The sequence below is a fragment of the Myodes glareolus genome, chromosome 23 (assembly GCF_982192425.1).
Source record: "Myodes glareolus chromosome 23, mMyoGla1.1, whole genome shotgun sequence".
Classification (NCBI taxonomy): Eukaryota; Metazoa; Chordata; class Mammalia; order Rodentia; family Cricetidae; genus Myodes; species Myodes glareolus.
In genome coordinates, this window is record NC_142048.1 from 14,277,497 (window position 1) to 14,295,484 (window position 17,988).

General features: G+C 37.5%; 1 protein-coding gene across 5 annotated transcripts in view; it reads right to left on the minus strand.

The window, feature by feature from the left end:
- The window catches only part of Nek1 (NIMA related kinase 1), a 122,691-nt gene that overhangs the window by 92,141 nt on the left and 12,562 nt on the right, over positions 1 to 17,988 (minus strand). For all 5 annotated transcript variants that reach the window (XM_048455726.3, XM_048455724.3, XM_048455725.3 and 2 more), the window contains exons 5-11: positions 14,887 to 14,970; positions 11,115 to 11,182; positions 10,903 to 10,989; positions 9,245 to 9,299; positions 7,116 to 7,316; positions 3,186 to 3,246; positions 1,607 to 1,758 (exon numbers count right to left, since the gene is read on the minus strand). In XM_048455726.3, coding sequence (XP_048311683.3) covers positions 1,607 to 1,758; positions 3,186 to 3,246; positions 7,116 to 7,316; positions 9,245 to 9,299; positions 10,903 to 10,989; positions 11,115 to 11,182; positions 14,887 to 14,970 — 708 coding nt within the window. The remainder of the gene's footprint in view (positions 1 to 1,606; positions 1,759 to 3,185; positions 3,247 to 7,115; positions 7,317 to 9,244; positions 9,300 to 10,902; positions 10,990 to 11,114; positions 11,183 to 14,886; positions 14,971 to 17,988) is intronic.

Here is a 17,988-nt window from a genome sequence, read left to right on the forward strand (position 1 = left end):
TAATTCCTTAGTTATAATAGGACGCTAAGGAGATTAAGTTTCAAGGTCTCGAGAGCTAGTAATGAATGATCTTAGCAAGCTCTGGGTCTTTTTTACGTGAAAAAAATTGAATGAAAATTCTTTTTTCTTTATAACTGACTTTACAAAGATATTCTCCGGTGCAATTAATAAAGCTTACAATACGCTGGGTGATGGTGACACAAGCCTTTAATCCTAGAACTTGTGAGGCAGAAGCAGGCAGATCTCTATGAGTCTAGACAGCCTTGTCTACAGAGAAAGTTTCAACTTACAGCCAAGGTTACACAGAGAAACCCTGCCTCAAACAAACAAACAAATAAACAAAAACTATCAGCAATGTTGAGGTGAAAGATTAGGGGATGATCAGAATCTTAGAGGATTTAAAGACAAAGATATAGGGAAAGTCTTCGGTCCTAGGTTTCTTTTCATGACCAAAGAGAGAGAAAAGGATACGATGGTGTTGTTTGATAGCTGAATAAACAGAATCAACAAATGATAAAGCCAGCGTGCCAGTTACACCCCCTGGATACAGCCTGCACTATCACAGCAGCTGGAGACACACCACAGAAGGAAAGAGCATCTCCTGCTCTGCTATCGCAGCACGTGGGGACCTGTGACACTCACTCCTGCAGTTACCTTGCAAAAGTTGTGCCTATCTCCTGCCAGTTTCCAACTGAATCTCAACAGTACCACAAAGACAGTTTCCTACACAGTTCTGCTGGTGTCCAGTCAGCTCTCCAGACAGTCAGCAGCACTGGCGTATTCCGCTTGCCTCCAGGAGGCTCCTCAGAGTTTGTCAGCTCCCTAGGTGCTTTCTTAGTACGCTTTACTGACATCCAGACAACTTCCCAGTGGGCTTCAGTTCTGTGGTAGATAGCTTTCTCTTGGCCAGCGCCAGGCTGTGGGAACTAAGTGGACGTCACCACAAACAGGCTTAACAGCTATTCCCTGTCCATAAGATCTGAAGTAACTTCACAGACGGAGTTGGGAGTTTTCACACTTTTGTTCTTTGAATGTACTAGGAGCAACAGTGATTCCTGTATTTGCCACTCCTATACTATATTCTTACCTATTGAATGGCTGAATCCTAAAATAAGCTAATAATGATTTACACTAAAATTTCCATATTCAAATTCCAAATCAAAAGTGCCAATGTTCTGAAACTAATATCATGATCCCAGTCGTGTGACTCAACAGCTTTAGGCCATATATCTTTTAAAATCTGAAATGGGAAACTATCACGATATGAATCATATTCTTTATATAGTTCCAAGATTTTGATTTGACTGTGAATTCTGAAATACCCAATTATCTGGTGTTTTAGCAATAATATCACAGGTACTTACTTATCTGCATACAACCAAGAGGTCCCAGGAGGACTTCACTTACAATGCTACCTTTTAGTATTATACCGGCTGTGTGCTCAATGTATCTACCTAATGCTGCCCACTGCATTAGTAAGGCTCCTACGTTAGAGCGGATGGGGAAGGCAGACCAACACTCCTCAGTAAGGAGACGAAGACTACCCTGAGTACCAGATAACCAATGGGCTGTTACTACACGGGGTCAGTCTGGGAAATGATCTTACCTGTTTATGTTTCGGGGGTGGTTTTTTTTCAAGTAACTTTTTATCTCCATACTTCTTATATGTCAAAGGCACTCCATATTTAGCAGCCGGCTTTGTGATTTTCTGAGCAGGGACAAGAGAAATGGCACTTTGCCCTGATGCTGGTCTTTTACCTGCATGAAAAGACAAGCAATTCTTTTTCAGTAGTTCTTTACAGTGAATCTTTAATGCCAAAAAACTGTAGGAATGGTACTTTTTTATTTTCACAATCATTGACAACAATCAAGTGTTTGCTATCCACTAGCCAGCATCACTGATTGAAGTGCTTTACAGTGAAAGTCGCTGCTGCTCTGCTTTAGTCTGTGCTCTCACTCAAGAGAGGGTGCACTGTGATTGGAACTTGTTTGGGTATAGTGTAGTATATACATCATCACAGTAGTAGGAAACCCTAACTAAGACAGACATTTAAAGTATTATTAGCTATTGGATATCACTGTAGAGATTCAGAAGCAATTTGTATTGATAATAATGTGATAAAGTTTTTCTAAAACATCTTGATCCATCAACTAGGAAGTATAAGGAAGTCAACCATCTGACCAAAATAGAACAGAGTTCTATGAAGTTACAATTCTGTAACTTGGCTAATTTTATGAAAAGAACAAAAGAGCTAGGCCACACCTTTAATCTCAGAGGCAGGGAAATCACTGTGAGTTCAAGGCCGGCCTGACCTACAGGAAAAGATACCCTTGTATTAAAAACAAAATGAAAAACCAAACTGAACTAATACAATCCTAAAGGAAGTGCTATGCATACCAGAAAAAAGGGATTGGAGGCACCAAAGCATCAAAATGAACATTCTCAAGAAGAAGACATAATTGTTCCCATCCACTGTAGTAAGAGAAGGCAGAGGGCTATTTACTGCGCTTCTCTCCTGGGTTCCATGTCAAGGCTCCCTCTAGTTTAATCAAGGTGATGGAACCCACAACACACTCTCATTTTACTCCTATATTACCGAAGATTTCATTCATGCAGCTCCTTGAACAACATCTTTTTTTTTCCTTCCTAATTCCAACACTGGCTTATAAAAGTAAAAGAGTGTGTTGATCACCATATAAGTCCTGTGTTTCATCCCGAGCACTTTAGGGGAGAAAAATCTAAATACAGCTGGCCTTCCTGAGTATACATTACCATTATCATTTCCAGTTTATATGAGCTATTTTTATAATATGGTATTTTTATCAGTTTATCCAAATCCAAGATGCAAAGCATCATGTTTTGTGCTGTTCCAAAATGGAGTGAGAGAAATTTATGAAGAAATGAAGCTGTGTGTGTGCATATAACTTATGAAACATACAAAATACTACAAATATCCTACTGTCAATGGTCAAAACTGAAATAAAGCCTACCTTTAGTAATATGGTTGCCCTCCCAATAATTTACTTTTAAAACTTTAGAATATAAAATATTTATCAAAGAAAAATGTTTTTCATAAAGATTTACACCTTAGTCCAGGCATTTTATAACATTCTTGACAACATTCCCAAATGAAAGTCTTCAAGTCAGGGTTCATCTAACAAGACAGAAAACAGAATTGATTTACCTGGTAGAGGCTGTGGTCCGAACTTTGAAAATGTTTTTAAACAAAATTCTTCTGCAATAAGCTTAGAATGAAAAAGAGAGAGAAAGAGGGGAAAAAAAAAACCAATGTTAAAAAGATATCACCTCTGGGTGTAGTGGTACACACCCTTAGTCCCAGCACTCTGGAGGCAGAGGCAGGAGGATCTCTGAGATTGAGGTCAGCCTGGTCTACAGAGTGAGTTCCAGGACACCCAAAGCTATCCAGTGCAACCTTAACTCAAAAAACCAAACCAAACCAAACAAAAACAAATAAATCAGTTTCCTACACAAAGAGAAAACTTAGTCATCAATCACAATGCACTTTTTCTTCCAGTCAAAAAGATCGTGATAATAAACTGCAGTAAAATTCAGTAATCCATCCAGCATATTCTCTTCCTGCTAACCACTGACCCCTGCTAACCTTACTAAACTATTATTATTACTTCTCCAGTCTTTCATTCTCAAGCTAGACTAGAACACAGTACATATATTATTGGCCTTTTCCATATCTCAGTAACTTAACTTAACTTATGGAGAGATCATTGCATTCTATAAGCATGCAACCTCATTTATGTCAAAACTGTTCAAGAGTCACTTCAAAAGATACTCTCTTGGAAACACCCCTGTGCATCACTTACCACCTGTAATGAGTTCACACACACCTGAACTCATGTTCAAGCAAGCATGTCTTTGGATAAATATTTTTAGTGTCTCATTTAACATAAAAACATTCCATTACTGAGTCATCAGCATTTATAAATATATTTCGTGAAACAATATTTCTATTTTCCACGAGTAATTTTTCCCTATTTTAAGTACTTTTTTCAGTGTAAAACTATGATATCAATGAAGATCTATCTCAATTTGAGTTTATTTTTATCTTATTGATGGTGAGCAAAATGCCAAGTAAACTTTCTCATTTTTCCCATAGAAGTGAGGCACAGTGGAAAGAATACTTGACAGCAGACAAGCCATCCAGTAGGCACAAACCTCCAACGGGAGATAATTCTTTTCTACTGAAGACCCCTAGGGCAGGAGTACTCGGTCTCAAAGTCAACACCATCTCTGCCACCTGGTGTTAACAACACGTGACTTCTTTGGCTCTGCCTCAGTTTTTGAAACAGAGATGTGTAGGCTTTCTTCTCGGATGTATCTTTGGATCTCCAGCCCCCAAATAACACCACGGAGACTTCACATTAATTGTGAAAACTTGGCCTTTAACTTAGACTTGTCTCCAACTATCTCCTATAACTCAAACTAACATGCTTTTATTAACCTCCACTCTGTCATGTAGCTTTTACGTTTCCTTAGCACGGCACGTCCAACTTACTCTGAGTCTGCTGGAAAATCCTCGTGCCTAAATTTCTCCTCCTTCCTCTCTCCCCAGAAATCCCACCTATCCCAAGCTATTGGCCATTCAGCTCTTTATCAAACCAATCAGAAGATGCAAAAAGATTATCCCCCAACAGAGACGGTAGTGAATGAACCCACCAAGTCCTTCAGGAGGTTATGGATGCCGTACTTTAGAACTAATGCAGTAAAAGATAAACAGGAGCAAGTCTGGTTCCAAGGCAGCTCAGGGCAAGGATGTGAGAACACTTTCTCTGCAGAACACAAGCATTTTTTTCCTTTACGTTTCTTAGAAAAGTAGAGGGATCTGTTCCATTTCCTGTGAAACTGGGCGTTGACTCCAGGGCTTCACACATGCTGGAGAAGCACTTTATCAGCGACATAAGTCCTGAGTCCTCTTCCTGGCAGACCAACCTTTTATTCTGTGACAGGGCCTTGTTAGTCCAGGCTGGTCTCAGACTTGGGATCTTCCTGTCTCAAGACCTCTTGAATAGCTGAGACTATAGGATTGTGTCCTAGGCCTGGCTCAATGGGTGTTTTATGATCTCCAGCTTGCCCTCAAATTGAATAATTTATTCAAATATGAATCTTTCTGTTCTATGTAAATGTTCAGATGAATTGAGAGATCATATATTCACAACTCAAGAAGATCCTGAAATATTATGGGAATGCTGTCCAATTTAAGAGCCATCACCAGAATGTGGCTATCGTCACCCTAGTCACATTCTAAGTGTTCAAGAGGTGACCAGAAGCTGTGATGTTGGACTAATGAGATATGGAAGACTTCCCTCCACAGAGCACTCTACTAGACAGAGACTGGACTCCTAATGAAAGAAGCTTACCCATAGTTTGTGAAGCCACATGCAGGGAAACCTATCAGGATAGAGGGAGGAGCACTGGGCCCTACTGATGTTTAATTCTGGCCAATGCCTTTGGAAGAACTATGGTTTCAAAAATAAAAGCTGTACTATAATCCAGGAATTCACAAGGCAGATGCAGAAAGATCATAGGTTTGCAGCAACATGGTAAGAAAACATAAATCTGTACAATATAGATTACTATAATGATATTAAAAGAAAATAGCTCATAAACCGTCTCAAAGTTATAGCCTTTTGTATGTAGCACAAGAGCCAGGCGGTGGTGGCATACAGCTTTAATCTTAGTTCTTGGGAGGCAGAGGCAGGCAAATCTCTGAATCTGAAGCCAGCCTGGTCTACAAGAGCTAGTTCCAGGACAGGTTCCAAAGCTACAGAGAAACCCTATCTTGAAAAACAAACAAACAAAAAAAAAGTAGCACAAAGCACCTCAGTTGAATGCTGAAAAAATGATATATAAAAACATATCGTAGGAACAAAATATTCAAGTTTTCATTAATTTAATGGTGCTTAAACACCAGTGAGGAATGTATGCTACACGTACCAAACATGTAATGTTAAATACTCTATTTGTTACTAATCTTAATCTGCCACCCTTTTACATATTAAGTTTGGTAATTGAAGTTTTAACAATTTCCCTTTTATTGCTAGGAAGGTGAATTCCAGTGTTTCAGCCTTGAGACTATGCCCTAACAACATTGACAAGGGGGAGGGACCTTCAGTGAGGTTAAATGAAGCCTTTGTTTGTTATGTGGTAGCTGCCAAAAAAATAACAATGTATTACATCTAAACAGCCTTTGAAAGAATTATTTTTAACAAAGAAGTCTTGTAAAAGACTACATTTCAGAAATTGTTGCCATGTTTTATACAAGTAACTTTTAACCTCCAAGTTGAGTTAGTCTTCTTGCTTACTAATACATTCTTTTAGTCTTATTATTTAAATGCACACCTCTTGTTTTCTGAAGAGAATTTGTTCTAAGGAATGTTCTTTTAAACCAGAAGCATATATTAGCAATAGGGTTACGTTTTGCTACATATCGGATTTACAAAAGAAATTAATACTGATTAAATTGATAAATGGCCACAATAAACTTGAAAAGTAATTATATTTTCAGGTGATCATATTTTTCAGTAATAATGCCATTTGACTTGGCAAAATATTTTATAAAGCCTGCCAAATTAAATTCAATTATCTCCACAAGTTATTTGTTTTGTACCTATATTTGAATACTGTATCTCATAATTTTTCTTCTAGTTTTCAAATATACTGTATAATACAACTTATACAAGTCCATAAAATCATGGTTTCCAACCGTTTTGTCAAATACAGTCATAATCATGTAAATTATGCTAATATTATATTTATCTAGTATATATTATGGTAGTAATATATATTAACCACTTTGAACATGTATGTAATGCTAGACATTAAGCATTGTATGCACAGTATTATTTAATTCTCACAGTCACCCCCAATACGGCTATATCCCTTAGCTTATAGCTTACAAGTAAGAAAAGTGAAGCACACAAAGGGTTAATAGTTTCAATTAGAAACCAAGGGAAAGGAAAGAGGCGCCAGTGCAGTCTGAGAAGGGTGTGTTGGCCCAGGCACTGCGGTGATTGCTATGGCCCTTCTGTTAGGTACCAGAACCTTATTGTTTAACTTTAGGGGTAATGTTGACACATACCTGAGGTGAAAGAAACTTTTCAATTCGTTTAGCTATAAAACCTTTCTCCAATATGGAGTTGACTGATGGTCTATCCCTAGGATTCCTTTTAAATAGCTGAGAGAGCAAACTGCGGAGATCATAGGAATAATGCAGAGACACAGGAGGAAAGGATCCAGATATTATCTTCAGTACCAGGTTTTTCATGTTACCAGCTTCAAACTAAAATCCAGAAAACAGATGCACATATATAAACCACAAAGAAACTGAAATGGGGATTATCAGTAACAAGCAATAGCTCTTTTCCCACTAATACGGAATAGAAATACAATCCTCTCCCAAGTAATGCAATCAGCATACTTTCTGCAGACTTTACCTAATCACCTAAAATTTCAAAAGACTGTCTTCAAAAAAGTAAATATTAAAACTTGCGGTTAGAGTAAAATCTAATTGTTTGTGCAACATGCTAAGAGGTGAGGTATAAATATTAACAAAGATTTTATAAGACAGAACAATAATCGAGATAATAAAAAGTTATGCAACCTAGTGATGTTCATTTAAGACCTGGTTTCCTCTGCCTCTGTTCTAACAACTAGAAGAAAAAATAGCTACTAAGTGAAACATTTGGGCAAAATAAGGAAAGACCCAAGAGAACACCTAACTACTTTCTCTTAGGCCACGGCCAGAGCTTTCTGCTCTTCCAGAGACCCTCAGTGTGGTTCTGGACACCCACATCAGGCAGTTCAGGGCAGCCTTTAGACACACTCTTCTGATGTCCAACGATATGTGCATTCATATAAGCGCAATGCACTTTCATTATACATACATATTCATATAAACATAAAAATACCTCAAAAAAAAGACTTAAAGTAATATTAAACAATAAAAACAGGCTATAAAGTTGCTCATATAATACAAGCAAATTATTGGAGAGGAGTAATTCAATGTATAAATTAAATTAGAATTTAATTTAAAAAATTAAAAAGGGGAAAAGGACAAATACACACAGTTGTTTCTTGTTAGAATTGCTTATGGAACTTATTTACTGCTTTATGATTTTATGTATTTTCTCGAGTTTGAAAATACAGTATTGTTTAATCAGTGAAAGAAACAGGCTTGAAAAAGACGGTATAAAACTGAAAAAATTATTAAAATTAAACATATTTTGACAAGAACTCTCACTTTTTTGCATATTTGCTATTATTTTAAAAAATATGCCAATGGTGAAATTGTAAATAATACAGAGGTACTTCATGTGATACCATTACTTGGTAACAGGCTGGGACAGCCTCAGTTGGTAAAATGCCTGCTGTGTGAGCACAAGGATGTGGGTTCAGAACCCCAGGACACACACATGCAAAAGTGGATGGTTCTGTTCTCCACTGGGCTAGGCTGTGGTGGAAGCAGACGGATCCCTAAAGTTCACTGAAATCAATCAAAACAATGAGCAGGTTCTGTGAACCTGTCGCAAAGATAAAGATGGCGAGCAATCAAGGACACCAGACATTGACCTCAGGCCACCTGGGTACCTCCAACCTCACACACAGCACACGTGCATATTCCCGTTATCAAACACATACACCACACACAACAAACCACACACACACACTATTGAAAAACACACGGAACAAAATTCTTTTATTGTTTACTTACCTTTTCTATGTTGACAGTTTATTTTTAATAAAAATGCTCTGGTTGTCACAGAAAATAAAATTCTTTAAATAACTTTCAATAACAATCTCAAAGAATCTGGATGCTTTTAATTTAATTTTTGTAGTTTTTCACACAAAATATTGCTAGCTAATCCAGACAGGTCCTGAACTTTCCATTCTTCTGCCCTCAGTCTCCCAAATGCTGGGAATACAGGCTTTTCCACCACACTCAGCTAAATACAGGTGTTTTGAAAGAACTTGCTAAAATGAAACTAATAAAAGTATTAGGGAAAATACCAAATTCATAGTAAATAAGTTTAAAGAAGGGGAATGAGATCTGTTTGTAGTATGAAAAACAATGCTTGTGCGGGCACCAAATAGAGTAACACCAGATACACAATGAGACTAAATCAGTCTATTTCAGAAAACAGAACTTCCACTCTGTAAGCATTCTCCGAAAGATGCCACAGCTCTGGAGACATCAGAACATTTACTTACTGCATGTTTAAGTGTACACAATTCATAAAGGACACAGCCCAAGGCCCAGATGTCACTGGGAAGACAAAAGAGAAATTTCTTTTTAATATCAGAATATATTTAACTTTTTTTCCACTTAAAGCAAACAAATAGTAAGAGAATCCTTAGGGAAAATATGTGCTTTACAAAGCATTTTAACTTGAAATTTCAAACTAGATAATAAAAGCAGGTATCTCAAATTACAAAAGTAAGGGTTGCCTAAGCAATTACTTCGAAATTTCATTAAGGAAATTTAATTTTTAAAAGAACAGTATAAAAACGTCATTTAATTTATTTATTTTACAAAATTCAACATGCTTTACTCAATTTTAAAAAGACTACAAAATGAGAAACATTCACTTTACTACAATCAAGTATGACAGCAAACTGAACAGTGTGTACTAGTGGGGACCTCTCACTTGGAAAGAGGAGGAAAGGGTCACTGTTGTTCGGTTATGGAACTGTCCTCAATAGCAGCTTAGATGACTAGTAGGCTGTGTCACACCACCTCCTGCGGAGTCTGCGCGATCTCTCAGTAAGACATGGCACAAGCTTCAAGGAAGCGTGCCCGCAGAGAAGGTGTGTGCGCTGTGTTTCCTACATTGGAGCCCTTGCACCTTTGGCATCACCTGCTCATGTTCTAAGGAACACAGTCTGGTTTCTTCTGAAAGGGAAGACAGTATGTTTAAGTTTCCAGAGTCTACTGATGAGCCACTGCCACATACAGCAGGATATGATGCTAATGGAGGAAGATGGGTTAACATTCAAGGCAAAAAAGTTTCCAGGTTTAATCTGGTGCCTAGTAAATAAAGAGCAAAAGGCAAACTTGGTGAAGCAATTAAGACAGATTCAGCAAAAGGGATGAGGAGAGGAGAGAGAGATGAATGCCTGTAACATCTTGAGATTGGTTTGGGGGAAGGTTTGAGAAGGAGTTAGAAATACGGAGAAGGAAAGAAGAAGTTCTTCTGCATAGATTGCAGAAATATACAAAGACTGTAGACTGTGTGACTGTTAACCACAACTGCTTACCCTTAGCTCAAAATGATATGAACTCAGAGCCTAGATAAAGATTTATATTGAAACTAATGCCAAGCCATGTCTGGCATGACCAACCGCAGACTCACATCGGGGACATCTGTCTGATGAAAATCTATTCTCATGTATCTTGTATAACGACTCTAAGAATAATCTGCACTGCATGAAAAAACAACACATGCTGTTAAGCAATCTTTTCTGTATAAAGGATGAGCCTCGTGCCTAGTGAAGACACATTCACATGTTACTCCTTTGAGTCTCGTGCCTGTTTGTCATTTGCTGACTCCTTACCCACCTATTCCTGAGACCCTGTCCTATCGGTCCCAGTGCACGCTACACTATTAGCTACAGTTCCATAGACAATGACGATGACAAAGAGAAAGACCAAAGAGAGCACTCTGCTCCTAACTCTGACAAAGTGATGCTTGGTCGAGTTCTCCCAATGACAGAGAGCTTTTACAATTCCTTCATCATATGCTAAAAATCTAAAGATATACATGCTTACACATACATTACTCATATTAGAATTAGTATTTTCAACGCTATTAAAAGAGTGTGACAGAAAGGATTAAATCAAACATATGTGTTAAGAGTCATCTAAATACCTTTTATTATTGTAAGGCTTGTTTTCGCAGATTTCAGGAGACAGGTAATATGGAGTCCCTATGCAAGTTCGAGCCAGTTCTACAGTACTAGAACAATAAAATTGTTAAAGAAGATAAGAGAGAAATATTGTAAGTTATTGCATATATACTACAGCAGATTCAATTTGACTGAAGACATTATATCAAAACAATACTTAATGCTGCTATGTTACCTATTAAGAACTCGAGCAATTCCAAAATCTCCAAGCTGCACTGTCCCATCTTTGGTTAGAAATATGTTCTATGACAGAGAGAGAGAGAGAGAGAGAGAGAGAGAGAGAGAGATAACAAAAAAAAGCATCATTTCAGTCCAGTTATTTCTATGAGATATTGCTTTTTTGGAAAAATTAATCCAATTAAAAATTATTCTAGAATAACTAGATAGTCCCATGAATATGCAAAAACTAACTCAAATTGGATTACAGACTATAAGAACTACAACTATAAACATGAATAAACCGTCATGCTTTTGAGGCAGGCAATCATTTCTTAGATGTAACATCAAACAAAAACTGAAAAAAAGAAAAATTGGCCTTTGTTAAAGCTAAAAACTTTGCACACCATATGACACTGCCAATGAAACAAAGATGGGGCCACTGAGATGGCTCAGCTTGTTAAGGTGCCTGCTGCCAAGCCTGACACCTGAGTCTGACCATGATTAAAGCAGAACCAATTCCTGACAGTTGTCTTCTAACCTCTGCCTACCTGCCTTAGCAGATGTGCACACCACACACATACACACACACACACACACACACACACACAAAATGCAAACACACACACACACACACACACACAAAATGCAAACAGACTTTTTAGTAAAAGAAAATGGATACCCACAAAATGAAAGAAAATTATTTGAAACAGATTTCATAAAAACTTATTTTATGAAAAAAAGCTTATGCATCAACTGTACACACCAAAAAAAAAAGTCAAAAAGTCAAGGCTGCTATGGTATAACATGCCTCCCTAATCCTGGTACCAGAGAGGCATTGGAAAGAGATCTAAGATTCAAGATCACCCTCAGCTATATGTTAGGTTCAAAAGCCATGGTGGCCTACAGGAGACCCTGTCTCAATACTCACCTCCCAAAATGACAAATAGTGCACTTTGTTGTTGCTCACTATGGAGCCTTAGCTGGCTTGGGATTTACTATGTAGACCAAGATGGCCTAGAACTCACAAAAATTTACCCATCTTTGCCTCTCAAGTGCTGAGATTAATGTGTGGACTACCACACCAGGCAAATAATCCAGTTTTAATACTGAAAAGCACACGTTATCAGTGTTTCATTTAAATGTCCTGAATACAGATATACAGACAGAAAGACCATCAGTGGTTACAATGGTCTACATGGATAAGGAATAGGTGTGACTGGGAACGGGCACACGGTACTCCTTCGGAGAGAAAAAATTCAGTATATATATTAAAGTCAGTAAACTACATACGGGGAGAGAGAGAGAGAGAGAGAGAGAGAGAGAGAGAGAGAGAGAGAGAGAGAGAGAGAGAGAATGTCTGCATTTGTTGTAGCATCTGCCTGAGGGTGTCGGTCCTGTTCCTGTACCATGTGGGTTCCAGGAACTGAAATCAATCAAGCTTAGCAGCAAATATCTTTACCCAATGAGATATCTTGTCATTCCATGTATATTTTAAACAAATTAATTTTATAATAGGTAAATGCATTACAATAAAATTTCTAAAAGATAAATTTGGAATAACCCTGCCCCCCCCAAAAAAATCTGCCTAAAATTCTAACTGGCTTAAATATAACAAATTAACCTTAAGCGTTTCCAACAAGGGTCATGAAACACCCTATTTTTAACAATTTGCGCAATTATATTTTATTTATAAATACAGTGTTTCAATGCTGCTGGGATCTATCACACCTGGCAAGAAAAAAATTAAAAATAATTTTTTTACAGATTCCTAAACTATGAAAGAGTAAAAAGCAAGTTAATGGGGTAACAGGAATTAAATTTTCTATCAGTCATGAGATTTGCACCAGGTACATATCATGTTCGATGCCAAGACGACAGTAGGGTTGACTAGAATTAGTAAAATGACAAAAAGGAATTTGTGGCAGAAGATGGAGAGAGATACAGGAAAGATGAAGCATGAACTACCAGATAGCTCTTTCAACCATGCACCCTGGGAATATTAACTTTACTGCAATCTGCAGGTCAAAGAAGGCAAGAGGACAGACAGACAGACAGGGAGGGCTATGACATAACTGCACTCCTCCATCCCCTTTCTGGGAGCTGAGAGCACTCCAGTGAAAACCAAAGATGAGTGTAAAATCAAAGCTGGGGCAGAGGTTTGATTACCAGCATTGAATCACCCCCCTCCCCAACACATTCTCACACCACACACACCAACAGAACAGAAAGATATGCATGAATACTCTAAAAATAATCCAGTCAGACATGAAGAATTCTAATCAAAAACTAATGAAATCATGAATGTGAGGAGAATTCACTACAAACCCAGGAGAGCAGTGCATCCCCATAATCCCAACACTTAGCACAAAGAAGCAGGAGGGTGACCACAAGTTCAAGGCCAGCCTGGTCTCTGGAATGAGACACTCAAAAACAAAGTCATAAAACAGTATGATAAAACATTAACTGTAAACATGCTTACAAACTGCATGGAGTCTGAAATCCCCACATTCTAGAGGTTCAAGCAAGAGTGGAAGAAGACCAGCATGTGCTACAGAAAGAAAATATCAGGGCCAGGGCAAGAAATGACAAAGAATGTCCAATAAAAAGAAAAAACATGAAGAAATGAGACACAACTAAGAACAGATATAGATAAAGCTGAATCCCATTATGTTTCTATAAAAAATGGTCATTATGGTAAAAACTACAAGGATGAGACAAGTACTAACTTACAGAAAATTTCAAAGGGGTTGGGGGCTAGAGACAGAGAGTCAAGTTGAGTACTTTCCTAGCAAGCTCTGGGTGTGATCCTCACACCAAACAGAAGAAAAAGGCAAAAGGAAGAAGCACAAATCTACTTAACTGGGAAAAATAATTAACTTAATAGTCAATGAAGAGATAATGAGAAAGATATGAAAGAACAAAGAAGACATCTGAAGTGATGTATTTAGATTCATTTCAAAGAAAATCCAGAGGGGCTAGAGAGATGGCTCAGCGATTAAGAGCACTGCCTGCTCTTCCAAAGGTCCTGAGTTCAATTCCCAGCAACCACATGGTGGCTCACAACCATCTGTAATGAGATCTGGTGCCCTCTTCTGGCCTGCAGACATACATGCAGACAGAATACTGAGAATACTGTACACATAACAAATAAATAAATCTTAAAAAAAAAAAAGAAAATCCAGAGACCAAGGTCTCCAGAATATTTCTAGCCGATACAGATTCTCACACACACAAAAGGCACGGTGTAGTAAATAAAAAATTAACCTCACTAATACACTACTTGGCAAAATTTCAGACCAAAAGGCACAAAGAGAATCTTAATCTTTCAGAAAAAAAAAATCACAATGGCTTTAAATTTCTCAATGTCAAGTCTTGATACCAAAAAACAAATTAACCATGTCTTACAATTTTGTAGAAAAACAATCCTACGTCTAGAAATTTATATCTAATTATCATTATTTAGAGAAAAAGGAAAAGGACATGCAAAATCTTAAAAAACAATTAATTTCCACACATTGTTGTTCATTTATTCTATAAAAACGAAGGAGAGTATAAATACTATGGGGAAAACATGGGGGACATCAAGTATTTGCGTGAGCAGGATGGGCTGAAAGGACAGAACTGCCGTTTCCAGAAATGGAGAAGTTACTGCCTGGCCTGTAGACTCACACCGCTAAACCAGCACACTAAGGTCTGAAAATCCTGAGAATCTAAGCCAGCTTTGGCTCGAGTTCCAGGCTGACTTACGCCAGACTGTGAGAACCTGTGGCAGACTATAAAGAGCATACCTGTGACTTTATGTCTCGGTGAAGAATTTTTCTATCATGTACATGCTTCAAAGCCAAACATATCTGTACAAACCAGTCCAAAATCTAGAGAGAAACATCACATTAAGAACATTTAGGCTACAATTTCTTTGTACTTTGCCAATACTAACACTAGTAGGTATTCAAGCCAACTGACAAAGAGAAATAGGCATACTAAATATGTTACACACAGCAAAGTATGGAAAGAAACGAATGAAAATAAGTAATTTATACTTTATTATGGATTAGTGGTAGGTGGGTAAGTTTGGTAAGCTTATCTTTTTTCTGTATCTTTTCAATATCATAAAAAGTTACAAAAAAAGTATCAAGATAAAAATTTAGAAGGCATCTACCAAACACCTCTAACTGTATTCACCACAGATAAATAGTCTCTGGAATTGTCAGTTAGAAGGAAAACAACTTAATTTCTACCTCACTCTTCATGCCAAAATAATTACAATTAGACAGTATTATTAAACAATAATAAAATAAAATATTTGTCAATTTTAATAATTTTTGACTGACACATGATTTTCATAACAGAACACAAAAATACCCCTCTCCAAAGTCCCAAGGTAACTTTGCTATACAAAATTTACAACGTCTTTGTAGCAAAATATATGGTCAAATTTAATAACAATTAGAGAGAAATCCTTGAATGTAACTGACAGGTGCTAATTCTCAGATGTGCAGAAGCTCTTTCACATCTCTGGGGAAATGCCGGTGACTATAACAAAAGGTAACAGAGACTGGGAAGACCAATGACACAAGGGAACAAAGGACGACAAACACATACAGGAAATACTAACTTTTCAAGTTAAAAAATAGCAACCAGGAGCCCGGCAATGGTGGTGCACGCCTTTAATCCCAGCACTCGGGAGGCAGAGGCAGGCGGATCTCTGTGAGTTTGGGGCCAGCCTGGTCTACACTGTGAGTTCCAGGACAGGCTCCAAAGCTACAGAGAAACCCTGTCTTGAAAAACCACACACACAAAAAAATAGTAACCAGGGAAGATTCCACTGTAACGTGACATGGCTCAGAATGTGGCACAATGCATACTTACCTCATTTTCATATCTCATCTGTGAGGAGGTGGTAATCAGTTGATAAAACACAGAAATTGAAAATTTGCATGCCTTTTAAACTAGTAATTGCAAATTCAAATTTATTACAGATATAGTATCAGAAATGCCAAAATATGTATACAAGGGACATATGGTTTAGTACTATTTGTTTATTAAAGAACCTACATGTCCATTAAGGGGACTGATAAATTATTATGATCGCCCTGTACTAAGCAGTCCCAGATTTGAGAAAGCGCATGCTTATGTCCCATCTGAACTGGATCAGGTGTGCACTTGTCCTTACAGTGTGTGCCTGTGTGAGCACTACAAAGACAGAAGGAAAAACGAGGAAAACGGAAACCGTAAACAGGGCCAACATTACAGAAGTCGTCTGCAGAATAATGCGTAACCAGCTTTACTTGTTACACTTGTTTTTAGTATTCTTAAGGAACATATAGTACATTTAAAGTCACATAAAATTAATTTTAAAATATTTCTCTAATGAAACACCCCCTCATGTGAGGTGGCAGCAGAAGGCTTATCAGGTCACACACATGATAAAAGCCCTATTTCCAAAGATAATAAAAACAAATACTAAAACTAAAAAATTCCTCTCAATTAATTATTTTTTTAGATATTTATTGAGAGAGAATAGCATAAAATTGGAAATGCCTTTTCATAGAGACATAGGATTCTGAGTAGAAAAATTACTTCAAGAGTACATACAATGGTAGAGACTCACAAATCCCTGTGAAGAAATGTGTATCTGACTAAGGGAAAGACAACGAGAAGGCTAAGTGGAGACCAACTGCCATGGAAACTGGAGTAGAAAGGAAGTGATCCTGGAGTCTCGCCACCTTACTCGACAGAGTTCTTCTGTTACTTTGTTTCTCATACCTGTTCTGTTTGCCAAAAATGTAGTCTACACTGTACAGAAATGTGTAGGAATCAGCTTTGCAGAAAGTTACTCAAAGAGTTCACAAATTAACAGTCATCAAATTTATTCTGTAAAGAGTAAGAAAAGCTGGGGCGGGGATGGTGCACACCTTTGATCCCAGCACTCAAGAGGCAGAAGCAGAAAGATCTCTGGGTATAAGGCCAGCCTGCCTGGTCTACAGAGTGAGTTCCAGGACAGCCAGGGCTACTCAGAGAAACCCTATCTCAAAAAACAAAACAAACAATAACAAAAAGGGGGGAGTAAGAGAGTATACAGCTGAGGCTTAACTGTCATATGATCTCTATCTTAACTTTCCCACCATAGTAATAAAGCAATCATAAGCTATTTGCAAGCAATTATGCTGTAATAAAATTTCATTTTCAAACAAAGATAGGGGGCTGGATTTGGGTTATAAAGACTGTTAGAGAGATGAGCAAGTAACTCAGTGATTCCAGAGAGGTAATGTGCTAATCTTAAGGCTACAGAAGCACCAGCCACGCCCGGAGATGATGAAAAGAGACAATGGTGAATATATGAACTAAGTAGTGACCTCAGGGACAGATTAGTAGGGAAGGAGGCCTGTCCACTTCAGCTCTTCATAGTGTGACTCTGAAAAAAGACCACTTTGAAATTAAATAGAAGTTGGTTCAAAAGCCAACTATATGATTGGGGGTAAGTTACTTAGCCTCTGCTAGATTCCTTATCTACTAAATAGGAAAAACTGTCCAGAGCCATAAGATTTAAAAGAACAAATACAGTCCTGCATCCTCCTTAGCAAAAACATGCATATAAATTGAGACTAGGTGATAAAGAGAAAGGCAGAAGGAATTTAAAGATAGAAAAGACCAAAGAAAACCAATTATGAAAATTTTAAAGAAATTGGGACTTGAGCTGAACTTTAAATAATGAAAGTAGAATAATAAGACAGTTGAGAGATGTTACAAAAATAATCACAATAAAATACAACAAAGAGGAAGAGATAGATGTACAAATACAAGGTTCAACAATACAAAATTCATGCTCAGTAAATATTTGTTAAAATAAATGATAAGGGATAGACAGATTTATAAAAAAACAAAAACTA